At 48.9% G+C, this 17,337-nt stretch overlaps 1 protein-coding gene across 5 annotated transcripts in view; it reads left to right on the forward strand.

The window, feature by feature from the left end:
* GPS1 (G protein pathway suppressor 1) overlaps positions 1 to 17,337 on the forward strand; it is a 50,499-nt gene that overhangs the window by 7,481 nt on the left and 25,681 nt on the right. For all 5 annotated transcript variants that reach the window (XM_032764479.2, XM_032764475.2, XM_032764476.1 and 2 more), the window contains exons 3-12: positions 2,653 to 2,834; positions 10,245 to 10,409; positions 10,635 to 10,770; positions 10,945 to 11,022; positions 11,589 to 11,649; positions 12,105 to 12,190; positions 12,658 to 12,752; positions 14,096 to 14,201; positions 16,143 to 16,223; positions 16,355 to 16,492. In XM_032764479.2, coding sequence (XP_032620370.1) covers positions 2,653 to 2,834; positions 10,245 to 10,409; positions 10,635 to 10,770; positions 10,945 to 11,022; positions 11,589 to 11,649; positions 12,105 to 12,190; positions 12,658 to 12,752; positions 14,096 to 14,201; positions 16,143 to 16,223; positions 16,355 to 16,492 — 1,128 coding nt within the window. The remainder of the gene's footprint in view (positions 1 to 2,652; positions 2,835 to 10,244; positions 10,410 to 10,634; positions 10,771 to 10,944; positions 11,023 to 11,588; positions 11,650 to 12,104; positions 12,191 to 12,657; positions 12,753 to 14,095; positions 14,202 to 16,142; positions 16,224 to 16,354; positions 16,493 to 17,337) is intronic.

Genomic DNA, 17,337 nt, shown 5'->3' on the forward strand with positions numbered 1-17,337 from the left:
CTGGTCTCCCATATTCCTGGAGTTCTTTCCTGTGGACATTACAAATAAACCTTATCTCATGGTTGCTTTGACACATCAAGGTCATGTGAACATGACCCCTGGGACAAGACATCATCTCATAGACTTATAGATTTTAAGGTCAGAAGGGACCATTATGATCATCTAGTCTGTCCTCCTGCACAATGCAGGCCACAGAATCTCACCCACCCACTTCTATAACGATCCCCTAACCTATGTCTGAGTTATTGAAGTCCTCAGATTGTGGTTTGAAGACCTCAAGCTGCAGAGAATCCTCCAGCAAGTGACCCTGGTACTTTTCCACTGAAGGGGGATGGGGATCAGACTGTATGTAAATCCTGTTTAAGGCTGGGAAATGAGTTGTCAAGGTTTCTTTCCCCACTCTGAACTTTAGGGTACAAATGTGGGGACCTGCGTGGACACTTCTAAGCCTAATTACTGGCTTAGATCTGGTAACCCTGCCACCACCCAGAATTTCAGTGTCTGGGGCACTCTGTTTCCCCCCGGGGTTGCCTTGAGGGATTTCACCAATTCCCTGGTGAGTCCAGATCCAATGCTCTTGGATCTTAAAACAAGGAAAAATCAATCAGGTTCTTAAAAAGAGAGCTTTAATTAAAGAAAGAAAAGGTAAAAATTATCTCTGTAAAATCAGGATGGAAAATGCTTTACAGGGTAATCAGATTCCTATAGACCAGAGGGGGACCCTCCCCCCCCCAGCCTTAGGTTCAAAGTTACAGCAAACAGAGGTAAAATCCTTCCAGCAAAAAGAAACATTTACAAGTTGAGAAAACAAGCATAAGACTAACACAGCTTGCCTGGCTAATTACTTACAAGTTTGAAACATGAGAGACTGATTCAGAAATGTCCCATCCCTCTCAGTCCCGAGAGCGAACAACCACAAGACAAAGAGCACAAGCAGAGACTTCCCTCCACCGAGATTTGAAAGTATCTTGTCCCCCGTATTGGTCCTCTGGTCAGGTGTCAGCCAGGTTTACTGAGCTTCTTAACCCTTTACAGGTAAAAGAGACATTAACCCTTAAGTATCTGTTTATGACATGAGTCAATCAATGTCCCTGGTCCTTCACTGAATCCCCGGCCAGGATGACTACTGGAAATACTTAATACTGATCTGGGGAGAAGGACTGGGACCCAGGCTGAGAAAGGTTGGACTGGGAAGGGTATACCTGGACATTTAAGCTGCAAGCAATGCAGCTTATTTTCAAGAAATGCTGCAATCTGAATGAAACAACATTTAGGGTGAGAAATTACTATTTGTCGCCAATTTCTTTAATGTACGAATAAAGTCTATTTTGTGTGTTTTGTTTTATTTGCTCAGTTATCTGCTTTGATCTGTTTGCTATCTCTTATCACTTAAAATCTGTATTTTGTAGTTAATAAACTTTTCTTTGTTTTCTATAAACCAGTTTGTACAATTCATATCTGGAGCGGGGGCAGGGAGCTGTGCATATCTCCCTCCACAGTGAGAGCTGATGATTTTTATGAGCTTTCACTGTACAAGTCTCTCTATACAGTGCAAGACAATATTATTTTGGGTTTGCACCCCAAAGGAGGTGTGTATGTGAGTGCTGGGTAAATGGCTGAGCTGAATCCTCCCACATGGAGCTGATTTCAGTCTGTGTCTGCAGCTGGGTGTGGCCTTATCTGTGTGTGTGCTAGAGAAGACTTGAAGGCCTGGCCCAGCAAGGACAGGGTGAGGAAGCCCAGGTTGGAATGGGCGGCCTCAGTGGGACCCCAGTATAGCAGATGGTATCATGGACCGGGGATCCTTTACAGTCTTGGGCTAAAGCATACTCATTGTAGACAGACTGTTTGGGGAAAATAGCTGTGAAGTTCTGGCAAGTCTTTTGAACATGTGCAAACTGTGACCCCTACCCCCCAAAAAAGAGGGCTCAAATCTTAGCCAAATTTGGGGACATTTTCACAAGTACACCTCTACCCTTATAGAATGTGACCCGATATAACACAAATTCGGATATAACATGGTAAAGCAGCGGGGAGCCCCAGGCTCTTTAAAGTGCCACCCGAACCCCACTGCTTTACCGTGTTATATTTGAATTTGTGTGGAGCCCCAGGCCCTTTAAATCACCGCCTAAGCCCAGCTGCCAGAGATCCGGCGGTGATTTAAAGAGACAGAGGCTCCCCACAGCAGCTGGAGCCCTGGGCCCTTTAAATCCCTGCCGGGGCTCTGGCAGCTGGGCTCGGGCGGAGATTTAAAGGGCAGAGGCTCTGGCTGCTGTGGGAGCCCCAGAATCTTTAAATCCCTACTGGAGCCCCGCTGCCAGAGCTCTGGTGGGGATTTAAAGGGCCCAGGTCTCCTCACAGCAGCTGGAGCTCGGGGCTTGGGCGGGGATTTAAAGGGCCAGAGGCTCCAGCTGCTCCGGGGAGCCCCAGGCCCTTTAAATCACCGCCCGAGCCCAGCTGCTGCCCCCCGCCCACCATTGTATCTCTCAAACCCTGAGGGAGGCAGAAATGGAAAATTAATAATTTTTATGTTCTGCTGAGTGGTTTAATGTTTTCCAGTGGGATTGGGGTGCAGGATAGAGAAGGGGGCTTGTGGGCCACTCAGGTATTTGTGTTAGTGATACTCTTTCTTGGCCTGGGTTTTGTTTGCAGGATTTGGAGCAATATGCATCTAGTTACAGCGGCCTGATGCGGATTGAGCGGTTGCAGTTCATCGCTGACCACTGTCCGCAGCTGCGGGTGGAGGCCCTCAAGATGGCGCTGTCATTCGTCCAAAGAACTTTCAACGTTGATGTGTATGAGGAAATCCACCGAAAACTGTCAGAGGCCACCAGGTACCAGGAGATGGTGGGAATCTGGAACTGCTTTGACCATATCAGGGCAAATGTAGCACAGGAAAACCTCTGTGAAAGAGGAGATTGTGTGTAACAGGAAAATGCTCCTCGTGGAGATTAGATGGGAATCTGACATCAGATTGCAGTGAACTGACCCTGCCTACATCTTGGGCTCAGTGCTTTCTTAGAGTTGAAATGCACAGAAGGGTCTGTTCTCTCTGAGCTTTCACATTAGTAAAGCTTAAACATGGGTGTTGAGGACAGGCTAGACCAGGGGTCGGCAACCTTTCAGAAGGTGTGCCGAGTCTTCATTTATTCACTTTGATTTAAGGTTTTGCGTGCCGGTAATACATTTTAACATTTTTAGAAAGTCTCTTCTTGTAAGTCTGTAATACATAACTATAAAATATTGTTGTATATAAAGTAAATAAGATTTTTAAAACATTTAAGAAGCTTCATTTAAAATGATGAGGCTTTGGTTGTTAGCGATTAGCCTTGATAATTTCCTTATTTATCCACCATTCCCATCTTGATCCTTACTGTGCAGTTATGATGCACATGAGATGATTTCTTGATTAATTTGCATTGGATAGGACCCTTCTATTGTGTGTAGAATCTTACTGCCTTGCATGGCAATGTATTGATCCTTATTGGTTTCTTGTGACTTTGGGAGTAAATGTCAGTGGAACAGAATGGATTTTAAACTGGTTTAACTGAGGTAGAGACATAATTTATCTGAAAAAAATATTGGGAGACAGGAATTCAATTCAAGCAGGAAGGACTGACCTGAGAGAGGTGAAATTAGGCCTTTCTCTGGAGCTGCTTTTCCATTTGTGGCTGAGCTATGGGCACTTCATTTAAAGACTGGGGGTATTGTGACCTCCCTTCTTTAGCCTGGTCTGGTTCTGAAGTCATTTGCATGTTGCTGTCCAAATGGTTGAAATCAATTAGGAAAAGAGGAAAGTGTAGGGAAGTGTGCACGCTTGGTATCTTGTATGGAGGTGGTTGAAGTAGGTTTGGTGACTCTTGATGCTCGTGAAGTGGGTTAGTGGCTCACAGAACCATTACTGACTCACTAGAATCAGCTAACTGTTTTTCAGTTAGTCAGGAACCTGCGTATTCAGAACATATCTGTAAAAGGAACACTTTTTCGAGGAAAAGGATTTTTAACTGGCTGTGACAAACAAGGCAACTTTAAAAATCCAATTAGAATGCAGATTTTCACTACTGACTATGAAAAGACGGTTACTCACCTTTATAACTGTTGTTCTTCGAGATGTGTTGCTCGTATCCATTCCAGTCAGGTGTGTGCGCGCTGCGTGCACGTTCGTCGGAGAAACTTTTACCCTAGCAACACTCGGTGGGTCGGCTGGGCGCCCCCTGGAGTGGCGCCACCATGGCGCCTGATATATACCCCAGCCGACCCGGCCACCCTTCAGTTCCTTCTTGCCGGCTATTCCGACAGTGGGGAAGGAGGGTGGGTTTGGAATGGATATGAGCAACACATCTCGAAGAACTACAGTTACAAAGGTTAGTAACCGTCTTTTCTTCTTCGAGTGATTGCTCATATCCATTCCAGTTAGGTGATTCCCAAGCCTTACCTAGGCGGAGGGGTCGGAGTGAGATGTGGCAGTATGTAGAACCGCTGCGCCAAAGGCTGCATCATCTCTAGATTGCTGAACCAGCGCGTAGTGCGTCGTGAAGGTGTGGATCGATGACCAGGTCGCTGCACGGCATATCTCCTGGATAGGCACGTGCACCAGGAAAGCGGCTGATGAAGCTTGAGCTCTGGTAGAATGCGCCGTGAGATGGCCCGAAGGGACCTGAGCTAAGTCATAGCATGTGCCGATGCACGCCGTTACCCAAGAGGAAATTCTCTGGGAGGAGACTGGCAGGCCCTTCATCCGTTCCGCGACCGCCACAAACAGCTGGGGAGACTTCCGGAAGGGCTTCGTCCGCTCAATATAGAAAGCGAGTGCTGTACGCACATCTAAGGAGTGTAGCTGCTGCTCCCGCCGAGAAGAGTGGGGCTTCGGAAAGAAGACCGTGAGGAAGATGTCTTGGTTGGTATGGAAGGCAGACACTACCTTAGGGAGCAACGCCGGATGAGGTCGCAGTTGTACCTTGTCCTTATGAAAGACAGTGTACGGCGGGTCCACAGTGAGCGCGCTCAGCTTGGAGACCCACCTGGCCGATGTAAGACTGTCTTCCACGACAGGTACAGGAGCGAGCAAGTCGCTAGCGGCTCAAAGGGTGGGTCCATTAGTCTGTTCAGGACCAAATTGAGATCCCAGGTAGGGGCAGGGCGACGTACAGGGGGATAGAGGCGCTCTAGGCCCTTAATGAACTGAGAGACCAAGGGGTGGGAGAACACAGAGTGACCACCCTCGCCTGGATAGAAAGTGGATATAGCCGCTAAGTGCACCTTCAGAGAGGATGTTGCCAGGCTCTGCTGCTTAAGGTACCAGAGGTAGTCTAGGACCGTGGGAATCAAGGCCTCTGAGGGAGTAACGTCCTGTGCTGAGCACCAGCAAGAGAAGCGTTTCCACTTTGCCAAATACGTAGAACGGGTGGAAGGCTTCCTGCTACTGAGGAGAATATGCTGTACCGGAGCAGAACAGCGTAACTCCACTGTGTTTAGCCATCCAGGAGCCATGCCGTGAGGTGGAGGGCTCGCAGGTCTGGGTGGCGAGGGCTCGCAGGTCTGGGTGGCGAAGCCTGCCGTGGTCTTGCGTGATCAGGTCTGGAAGGAGAGGGAGGGGAACAGGAGTGGCCATGGACAGATCTAGCAGGGTGGTGTACCAGTGCTGTCTGGGCCATGCAGGCGCAATCAGGATCAGATGCGCTTTGTCCCTGCGAAGCTTCAACAGGACCTTGTGCACCAGAGAAACGGAGGGAAGGCATATAGCAGGTGGTGCCTCCATGGCAGGAGGAATGCGTCCGTGATCGACCCCGGAGAGAGACCCTGAAAGGAGCAGAACTCTGGCACTTCCTGTTCGAGCGGGAGGCGAACAGATCTATGAGGGGAAATCCCACCTCTGGAAGATCGAATGGATGATTCTGGCCTTATGGACCATTCGTGACAGCGGAAAGACCAGCTCAGCCGATCCGCCAGCGCGTTCCGGACCCCCGGAGAAAGGACGCCACCAGGTCTATCGAGTGGGCTATACAGAAGTCCAGAGTCGAATGGCCTCTTGACACAGGGGACGAGCAGGGTCCCCCCGTTTGTTGATATAGTACATGGCCGTTGTGTTGTCCGTGAATACAGATACACAACAGCCGTGAAGATGTTGCTGGAACGCTGGTAACGCGAGGCGGACTGCTCTCAAACTCCCGGACGTTTATGTGGAGCGTCAGCTCCTGGGATGACCAAGGGCTCTGGGTACGAAGGTGACCTAGATGGGCCCCCAACCGAGGGATGACGCATCCGTCGTTAAGGCCAGTGACGGCGGCTGTGGATGAAACGGCATCCCTGGGCATACAAGGGATGGAGTTAGCCACCAATCGAGGGAGTGGAGCGGGCTCAGGGGAACTGTCACCAGGACGTCTATAGGGTCCCTGCCCGGGCGGAAGACCGAATGGAGCCACGTTTGAAAGGGTTGCATGCGGAGCCTGGCATACTTGGTCACATAAGTACATGCGGCCATATGTCCCAGTAGGCCAAGGCAGGTGCAAGCCGAGGTGATTGGGGAGGCCTGCAGACCCCGGATGATCGAGACTATCGTCTGGAAGCGGGCTGAGGCAAGTGGCCTGAAGACTTGAGTGGAGTCCAGGGTTGCCCTATGAAGTCCAGCCTTTTGTGTAGGACCAGGGTGGATTTCTCGGTGTTGAGGAGTAGGCCCAACCGGGAGAATAGTCCGTGATGGTATGCCGACATGCTGTCGGACATGAGTCTTCGAGGGTCCCCTGATAAGTCAGTCGTCCAGATACGGGAACACATGTATTCTGCTCCCTGGCGGAGGTGGCGGCGACGACGCCATGCACTTCGTGAACCCATTCCGGGCCGTGGAGAGGCCGAAGGAAGGAACCCTGTGAAACCATTGGAAGTTGCTGGTGTGTTGACCATTTAAGAAGCGACGGAGGTACTTCCTGGTGTGGTGGCCAAAGATGGCCGCGATATTCCGGAAGTACGTGTCCCACTTTTTTGCCTTCCCAGGAACGCGGTAAATTCTGGCGTGAGTCCGGGAGTAGCAGTTCGGTGAACTACCCACTCCGCCAGGTGTTATAGTATATATCGGCTCAGTAGAGCCTGTTGGTTGGCCACTCGGAGCTGTAGAGCCCCCGTGGAATACACTTTACGACCAGGAGGTCCATCCGCCTAGCCTCTTTGGACTTTGGGGCAGGCGCCTGTGGCCATGGCACTCCTTTCGTTGACCGACTGGACACACTAATGAAGAGGGAGGAGGATGAACGTACAAGTAGTCATACCCCAAGAGGGTACCATGTACTTTCCCTCAACTCTCTTTGCCGTCGGTGGAATGGAGGCTGGAGGCTGCCAGAGAGTGTCGGCAGTGGCCTGGATAGTCTTGATAAACGGCAGTGCAACCCGGGTGGGGGCATCCGCGGTCAGGATGCTCACTAACGGGGTCCTCGACTTCCGGGACCTCCTCCACTGGGAGGTTGATATTGAGAGCCACCCTGCGAAGGAGGTCCTGATGGGCCCTTGAGGTCTATCGGCGGAGGCCCTGATGATGAGGTCCCACCACAAGCCTCGGGGTCGGGGAGGAGAAAGGATGATACCCCGGGAATGAGAGGATCCTGGATGGCCTCTTGCTCCTGGGGAGGTTCCTGCTCCAGCTGGCCGGGAGTCCGGAGGATGGGTGTGTGCTCTTCCGACTCAGCCGCGGGGGGGCGATGCGTCGACCTTATGGACCATTCGTGACAGCGGAAAGACTGGCTCAGCCGATCCGCTAGCGTGTTACGGACCCCCGGGAGAAGGACGCTACCAGGTCTATCACGAGTGGGCTATACAGAAGTCCCAGAGTCGAATGGCTCTTGACACAGGGGAGACGAGTGGGTCCCCCCTGTTTGTTGATATAGTACATGGCCATTGTGTTGTCCGTGAACACAGATACACAATGGCCGTGAAGATGTTGCTGGAACACGTTGGCACGCGAGGCGGACTGCTCCAACTCCTGGACGTTTATGTGGAGCGTCAGCTCCTGGGATGACCAAGGCCCTGGGTACAAGGTGACCTAGATGGCCCCCCAACCGAGGGATGATGCATCCGTCGTTAAGGCCAGCGATGGCGGCTGTGGATGAAATGGCATCCCTGCGCATACGAGGGATGGAGCGGTACTGTGAGTAGCAGGATGGGGAGCGAGAGACTGACCGGTGCCGCGAGTCCGATCGGTGCCATGGAGCAGGAACGGTGCTGGACTGGGAGCGGCGTTGAGAGTGGGAGCGACGTCTCGACTGGAGCGTCTGCGGGATCGTGACCTTGAGGCCGGTGCCGGTCCGCTAAGCGGACAGATGGCGTCTGGTCAGGGTCGGCTTGCCCATGGATTGTAGTAGCCGCACCGGTGGTGCCCGGAGTAGGGGCGGTGCCGCATCGGTAATGGCGATCAAGTCTCTGCACTGCAGAAAATGTCTCCGGCGTAGACGGCAAAGTGAGCTCTACCACGGCAGGTGCCAGGGAGCTGTCAGGCGCCGGACTCAACGGCCCTGCGGGGCTGGAGTCAACGGTGCCGGTTTAGGCGGTGCCGCGGCAGGTATTGGTGCCGGGCGGTCCGACCTGGTGCAGTCTTCTGGCTGCGACGCGGGGTCGTCAGGGCCGTCTGAGCCTTCGCCGTCTTCGACCCTCGGCAAGAGGGAGCGGCGGGGAGTTGATTTCGGTGCCGGCGGCGGTCGGTAGCGGGAGTCCTAGGCAATACCAGGCGGGTGCCCGGTGCCGTAGGAGTGCCTTTGCTCACCGACTGGCTCGTGCTCGGTGCCGAAGGCTGAAGGTGTCAGGGCCGCTTCCATGAGGAGCTGCTTTAAACCTGATGCCCGGCTCCTTCTTAGTTCTCGGCTTAAAAGTCTTGCAAACTGAGCACGTAGCAGATAAGTGCGATTCCCCGAGGCACTTCAAACAGGAGTCGTGGGGATCTCCTGTTGGCATCTGACAGCCGAGCACTGTTTGAAACCCGGTGAGCCAGGCATGAGCTCCGGCACCGGGTGCGGGAAGGGCTACCCCCCGAACCCCGCTACACAAATACTAACTAACAAAACTATAACTATGAACTATCACTAAATCTAACAAACTATATATTGTAAGAACAATTAACTACAACTTTGAAATAACGAGAAGAAGAACTACGAGTAGCTAGGGAAGGTGGAGGTCAGCTAAGCCGCACTCCCACTGTTCAACGACCGACACGGGCGGTAAGAAGGAACTGAAGTGTGCCGGGTCGGCAGGGTATAAAAAAACAAAAATAAATAAAAAAAAAAAAAAAAAAAAAAAAAAAAAAAAATAAAAAAAAAATAAAATATAGAAAAAAAAAAAAAAAATAAAAAAAAAAAAAAAAAAATAAAAAAAAAAATAAAAAAAAAAAAAAAATGAAAAATAAAAATAAAAAATAAATAAAACTAAAAAAAAAATATAAAAAAAAAAAAAAAAAATAAAAAAAAAAAAAAAAAAAAAATATAAAAAAAATTGAAATATTAAAAAAATAAAAAAAATAAAAAATAAAAAATAAAAAAAAAAAAAAAAAAAAAAAAAAAAAAAAAAAAAAATAAAAAAAAAAAAAAAAAAAAAAAAAAAAATAAAAAAAAAAAAAAATAAAAATAATAAAAAAAAAAAAATTAATTCCGGCGCCATTAGCGGCGCCATTCCAGAGTAGACGGCGACCACCCGCCGAGTGTTGCTAGGGTTAAAAGTTTTCCGATGCACGTGCATGCGGCCGCGCACACCACTTGACTGGAATGATATGAGCAATCACTCGGAGAAGAACTTTTCCTTTTCCTCTTGCCTCCTTATTGTTTAGATCAAGGAGTAAGCAACCTATGGCATGCATGCCAAAAGCGGCATGCGAGCTGATTTTTCAGTGACACTTACACTGTCCGGGTCCTGGCACCAGTCCAGGGGGCTCGCATTTTAATTTAATTTTAAATGAAGCATCTTAAACATTTTAAAAACCTTATTTACTTTACATACAACAATAGTTTAGTTATATATTATAGACTTATAGAAAGAGACCTTCTACAAACGTTAAAATGTATTACTGGCACGCGAAACCTTAAATTAGAGTAAATAAATGAAGGCTCGGCACAGCACTTCTGAAAGCTTGCCGACCTCTGGTTTAGATGGCTGCTCTTGTAATGCATGATGTTGTCTGCCAGGGGAACTGTGCCACATAAATAGGAGGCCCCTGCCTTGGGGAGGTTATAGTTTAACAGCCCAATTCAGACTCTTATTGGCTTGACTTTCAGAGAGCTGCAGAACACCCCTGATGCTGTCCCTGATGGTGGGATTGAGCCTCCTCCTCTTGATACAGCGTGGGTTGAGGCCACACGGAAGAAAGCCCTTCTCAAACTGGAAAAGCTGGATACGGATCTGAAAAACTACAAAGGAAATTCAATTAAGGAGAGCATCAGGTGAGGAGGGAAATGCTTGATTGGAGTGGGAAAGAGCATTTTGCTCCCCCAGGAGACTACAGCTCAGCGCCTGGGTTGCATTAGATGGGGCTGGGTGTAATGTCCATTTGAGTGACATGAACAAGCTTTGTGCCTCTCTTCCCCACAGTCAATAGGAACCCTGCACTTTTCTGAGATTTTCTGCCTGAGTATGCAGCTCACTGCTCTTCTCATTCTTCTCTCCAGGAGAGGCCACGATGACCTGGGTGATCACTACCTTGACTGTGGGGACCTCAGCAATGCCCTCAAGTGTTACTCACGAGCCCGTGATTACTGTACCAGCGCTAAGCATGTCATTAACATGTGTCTCAATGTCATCAAGGTAGGGAGCCGTGTGGCGAGAGAATTGTACAATCTGCAGAGGAGTCCCTCTAGCATAAATGAGTTACACCCTTCTATCTCTGAAATGAAGTCGGTCAGCCAGCAGGTAGCACTATTTGCTTATTCTTTGATTTGCTCTCATTGCACTGTTGTATATCTGATTGTCCCCTTGCAGGTTAGTGTTTACCTTCAGAATTGGTCCCATGTTCTGAGCTACGTAAGCAAGGCAGAGTCCACCCCAGAAATTGCAGAGGTAAGAGGTTTCTTTCCCTTACAGATCTCAGATGTTTCCTCTGCGCTGTACCTCTTCAGTCAGGGTTGGCCAGACCTCCCCTCTCCCTTCTCTCACTCTTTATTGGACTTGCCCCATGCATCTTTCCTTCCCTCATTGCCGAAACTCACACACAACCCAGTGTTCTCCAGCTAATCAGACTGTCAGTTTATCCTGCTGTTTGGTATACTATCCTCTTTGGGCTCCATCGCCCCTTTTATCTCCACAGTGACTTGTGCCTGGAGCACTTTACCTCTCATTGAATGGAGTAGGACCAAGTCCTCTGATCACCTCTGTCCTGTGTTTGCCATTAGCCATAAAAGGCTGAGCACTGTGTGAATGGTGTCCTTGTGGCCTTCCTATTGAGAATGCTGCCTACCTTCCCAAATGGGATCCTGGGTTTTAGTATCCCTAGGGCTATCTGGGGATTCTGCTGTTCAGATCAAAGGGAGCTCCCAAAGCAGATCGGCTTCCCCCAGTATGGGTAAGAGAAAGTGCTGGGAAGGGATCTGTACTAGTCACTCACTCCTGCTCCTCTTACCCTCTAGCAAAGAGGAGAGAGGGACAGCCAGACACAGGCGATTCTCACCAAACTAAAGTGTGCAGCAGGTGAGTGAACTCCTCTGCTTCCTGGATGCCACCAGGCTGTCTTCTCGCCTGTTTGCCATTTCTGGGGCTTTACTGAAGTCGAGAGTGCCTCACCCAGCCAAGGAGTGCTTAGAATGTTCTCAGTGGTCTCTGTACTTCACGTTCTCTTGGCAGGACGCAAACGCAGTTGACCGGATACAAGAAGTTTTGAGCAGGGAACCATCCTGGGATTCCCCTTCCTGACTGGTTTCTGCACCTCCCCAAACTTCCCAAGGCAGGGCTCCCTAGTGCAGTTCATTTCAGTCTCTAGAATGTCACTTACTTAACTGACACAATGTCTGCTTCCCTGAAACTGGGGGGTCTCTAGCAACTCCTCGGGATCCTGGTGCCCACTCCACTCCTCCATATTTCTTATTTATGTCCTAACTAGTACATGTATGGTAGTGGACAAAGAACTAACTAAGTCTGATTCCTAGGCTTAGCTGAACTAGCAGCTCGGAAATACAAGCAGGCAGCAAAGTGCTTCTTGTTGGCCACATTTGACCACTGTGACTTCCCAGAGGTAAGAGGACCAAGAGAGGGCTCTGTGCAGGGGTCAGAGGGGAAGCTATGTTCAGTATCTGTCTGTGTAAGGTACTTATGGGCCCCCATCACGGTAGTATCTGAGCCCACAATCTGTAATGTATTTGGCAAACAGGATTATTCCCATTTTACAGATGGGGGAACTGTGTTAGAGGAGTCTGCTCAAGGTCACACAGGAAGTCTGTAGTGGAGCCAGGGAACTGAATTTAGGGGAGTTCAGATAATGGAATTGAAAGGCTGGCTGCTGGGCATTATTCCAGCTTTTGAGGTCTGAGTGAAGCCTGGTTTGGAGAGTGTCCATGGTTACACGTGGTCCCACTGTATTTGTCAAGGGTCAACCTGTATTCTTGCTGTGGGAGGGGAGGGTCTGGGCTTAGCTCTGCCTTGCTCCATGTTACAGCATTCAGTGATGCTTCAGTTCTTGTCTCCATCTCTGTCTCTCTGTAGCTGTTATCTCCTAGTAACGTGGCTGTGTATGGTGGCCTCTGTGCATTGGCCACCTTTGACCGTCAGGAACTGCAACGCAATGTCATCTCTAGCAAGTAGGTGATGCCTGGGGAGGAGTTTGTGGGATGGGTACTGAAGCTTTGCTCAAGAATGGTCTGGTTGGAAGTGAGGCATGAGTTCCAGAACCCCATTTAGGTATCTAAACCTTAAACATTAGCTGGGATTTCTCTATGAAAAGGCACCAGTTTAGTCACAGATGAGACTTTCACAATAGTAACATAGGAATTGTCAGAATGGATTGGACAAAGGTCCATCTAGCTCAGTCTCTTTCTGTGACAGTGGCCAGCACCAGATGCTTCAAAGGAGTACTGCTCAGTAGTAGTTGTGGGATAATCTACCCCCCCCCCCCCCCATTAGGTCTCATCCTGGTCTCTAGTAAACCTTGAAGTGGGATGTTAATATACCTTCCAAAATCTGTCATTAATTATACCTCTGGATATTCATGATAGCCATACAAATATCCAATATAATAGCCCCCTAATTCAGGAGTCCCCAACGCGGCACCCACGGGGGCATCTAAATGCGTCCATGTCCTGGTTGGTGGTGGAGCATCCGCCCAAATGCCGCCTAATTTCTGCAGCGTTTCGGTGGGGATGCCTCTCGATGACATCACTTGTTGGCAGCAAGAGACATCATCGAGAGGCGTCACCACCGAAACGCCGCAGAAATTTGGTGGCATTTCGGCGGATGCTCCACCGCCGCCACGGTCCTTCGTCTGACGCCTGCCAGACAAAAAGGTTGGGGACCACTGCCCTAACTGATAAGAGTGCATCAATCCTAAATTGAGGGGGTAAAGGAGTTGTCCTCTCTCTGCTAACCAGCCAGCTTCCTTGGCATGACAGGCAGGTGGCTTGCAGGGAGAGGTCAACAGCATGCAGAGATTTGTGGGAGGGGGACTTTGGAGGTGCTGGACTCCCTGGAGAGGATCTGTGTCCTCTGTGGATTAAAGTCTGTTATGCTGAGCCATACCCTGCTTCTCAGCACACTGTGAGTAAAGGTAGTATTCCCAAAAGGGAAGCTGAGTGGTGGTTAGCATAGTGCAGACAGGTGCTGCCCAACTCTGACAGTACTGATGCCATCTTGGTCTTGACCTGCCCTGCTCAACATACTTTCCTATATTTTATGGAAGGGGACCTCCAGTACAGGCTTTGGCAGGAGGCTCTTGGCTTTCACTGACCCTGGCACCTTTGCTGTGCTGAATCCACCCGTCCCCAACCCCAGAGAAAATGGGCTGTTCAGGCTGCTAGAGTGTTAACACTTGAAGCATCATAGGGCAGTGAGGAGAGTGTTCATAGCCAGGTATTGGGGTGGTAGTGTTTGTGGGGTGTGGTGTGTCAATGACTGGTCCCAGGGCCTGACTACCACTGTGTGTCTGCAGCTCCTTCAAACTGTTCTTGGAGCTGGAGCCTCAGGTGCGTGACATCATCTTCAAGTTTTATGAATCCAAATATGCTTCATGCCTGAAGATGCTGGATGAGATGAAAGTGAGTCCTGGGAAGGGGGGAAGCATGGGGATGTGGGACCTCAGGGTTCCACGTGATGGGTGGGGGAGAGGGTGACACAGGGCCTGAGGGTTCTTCTCCTTTGTCTTAAGAAAAGCAGTGAATGTTCAAATTCGCTCAAGTTGTAGGTGTTTCATGTTGGACTCTTCTGCTCTGCTTCTTGGTTCTAGGTGGGAGTGAATAAGAATCATGATTTAATGTTTTTAAATTTATTTTTATTTACATGTTGCTAGTTCTTTACTTCCCTTTCTATATACTTAAATTGTTACAGTGGATATTTTGTCCTTGTTCCTTTAATTAGTTGCTGGACTGTTACTAAAATTTCAGACTTTACATTGCCTTTTTTCTGCCAAGAAGCTTCACACTTAAAATGCACAATTACGCTGAAAAACCAAGTCCATGGCCTCATCAACAACTGCAGTGTGAGAACATATCTCAGTAGCTAAGGGTGGGATTTTCAACAGCACCCAAGGGACGTAAGAGCACAAATCTTATTGATTTTAGACAGAAAACCTTGATGAAGTCTAGCCTGGTCAAAGCATTTCAGCTTTCTTGCCTTATGGAAGTTTCAGTATATCAGAAGGTGGTGTTGGCTCCAAAAATAACATGAACTACTTGCTCATTAATTTCATGTGTGAATTTGTGGCAGTCTTTTTAAAGAAAGGAAAACATGTTTGTAAAATCTGTAACTCCTAAGAACGTAAGAATGGCCCTACTGGGTAAGAGCAAAGGTCCATCTAGGTCAGTATCCTGTCTTCCAACAGTGCCAGGTGCCCCAGGGGGAATGAACAGAACATGTAATCATCAAGTGATCCATACCCTGTTGCCCATTCCCAGCTTCTGGCAAACAGAGGTTAGGGACACCATTCCTGCCCATCCTGGCTAATAGCCATTGATGGATCTATCCTCTATGAATTTATCTAGTTCTTTTTTGAACCCCATTATGGTCTTGGCCTTCAACAACATCCTCTGGAAGAGTTCCACAGGTTGACTGTGCGTTGTGTGAAGAAATACTTCCTTTTATTTGTTTTAAATCTGGTGCCTATTAACTCATTTGGTGACCCCTAAGTCTTGTGTTATGGGAGTAAACACTTCCTTATCTACTTTCTCTACACCAGTCATGACTGTATAGACTCAATCATATCTCCCCTTAGTCATCTCTTTTCCAAGCTGAAAAGTCCCAGTTTCTTAATCTCTCCTCATATGGAAGCCATTCCATACCCCTAATAATTTTTGTTGCCCTTTCTGAACGTTTTCAATTCCAATATATCTTTTTTGAGATGGGTGACCATATCTGCACACAGTATTTAAGATGTGGTGTACCATGTATTATATGAGGCAACGTGGTATTTTCTGTCCTATTATCTATCCCTTTCTTAATTATTCCCAGCATTCTGTTCGCTTTTTTGACTGCTGCTGCACATTGTGGATAGTCTTCTGAAAATATCCACTCAATCACTTCAAGATCTTTCTTGAGTGGTAACAGCTAATTTAGATCCCATCATTTTATATGTATAGTTGGGATTATGCTTTCCAATGTGCATTACTTTGCATTTATAAACATGAAATTTCATTTGCCATTTTGTTGCCCAGTCACCCAGTTTTGTGAGATCCTTGTGTAGCTCTTCGCAGTCTGCCTGGGTCTTAACTATCTTTAGTAATTTTGTATCATCTGCAAATTGTGCCACATCACTGTTTACCCCTTTTTCCAGATCGTCTAAGAAACAAGGTCAAAACTTTCATTGTAGCAAGTTAAGATTATAAAATAGGAAGAAAATAAAGGACTAGCAACATGTAAAATAATTATTTTAAATTTTAAGTTTTTTTGTTAAAATTTTAAAAATTGATTTAAAAGAAATCATTATTTTTATCCAGCCTGCTTCCTGCTCTAGCTTCTAATATTTTGCTTTTTCTTTTGCATAGGATAACCTGCTGCTGGATATGTACCTGGCACCTCATGTGAGGACACTCTACACGCAGATCCGAAATCGTGCCCTTATCCAGGTAACTGTTCCATGCAAACCTGAGGAACAGGTAAGGGTTAGAGGTAGGACCTCTCTCCCACCATAAAGTTTCAAAGGATTGGGGGTGAAGGTGGATGAACCTGGAAACTGACTCTATTTCCTTAATCTTAGTATTTCAGCCCCTACGTATCAGCAGACATGCGCAAGATGGCCACAGCATTTAACACCACCGTGGCAGCGCTGGAGGATGAGCTGACCCAGCTGATCCTGGAAGGATTGATCAATGCCAGAATAGACTCTCATAGCAAAGTGAGTGTCCTCACACCTCCATCTGTTTCTGATGGCAAGTGGTAGGTTGTTGCTATACCACCACCTTGGTTAATACAGCAGGAGCGTCGCTTTTTAATGACAAGCTCTTTAAGAACTCAGTTTCACTCTCCCTTTCTTTGCTCCTGGAGTACTGTTTGAAGCTGCATTTGCCTGTATTGAGGGTGTGTTTGCCTAGCTCAGGGGTTGGCAACCTATGGCACGCATGCCAAAGACGGCACGCGAGCCAATTTTTCATGGCACATTGGAGCCTGCCGGGACTCCAGCATGCCACTAAAAATCCTGCCCAGCCCGGCACACTCTCCTCTGCCCTCCACTTCCCCCGCAGGGGCAGGAAGCAGAAGCATAGTCATGCGCACAGGGTGGGCAAATGGCCCCACTCTCCTGGCACGGCAAGCCGCTGAGACTGCGCTCCCAGGCCGGAGCTCGAGGCCGAGCACAGCAAGCTGTCGGCCCCTCCCCCACCTCCCCTCCCCTGGAGCCCTGCCACCACACACAGCGCTCTGAGGGTCGGGGCTGCGCGCTCCTGAGGGCAGCGTTTGGCTCTGCGGGGAGGCAGACACGCTCCCCGCTCAACTGGAGGGGCGGGGCTATGTGCTCCCGCAGAGCAGCGTATCTAGCTCTGTGTGGAGCCTCATGGTAAGGGGCCCAGGGTTGGGGGAGTTGGATAAGGGGTGGGGGCAGTTAGGGGACAGGGAGCAGGGTGGGTTGGATGGGGCGGGTTAGAGGTGTGGGGGGGTTGGATGGGGCATGGGAGTCCCGGGGTTTGTGAGGGGGCAGGGGTGAATAGGGGTCAGGGCAGTCAGGGGACCGGGAGCAAGGAGGGT

Source organism: Chelonoidis abingdonii, chromosome 13, assembly GCF_003597395.2.
Source record: "Chelonoidis abingdonii isolate Lonesome George chromosome 13, CheloAbing_2.0, whole genome shotgun sequence".
Classification (NCBI taxonomy): domain Eukaryota; kingdom Metazoa; phylum Chordata; order Testudines; family Testudinidae; genus Chelonoidis; species Chelonoidis abingdonii.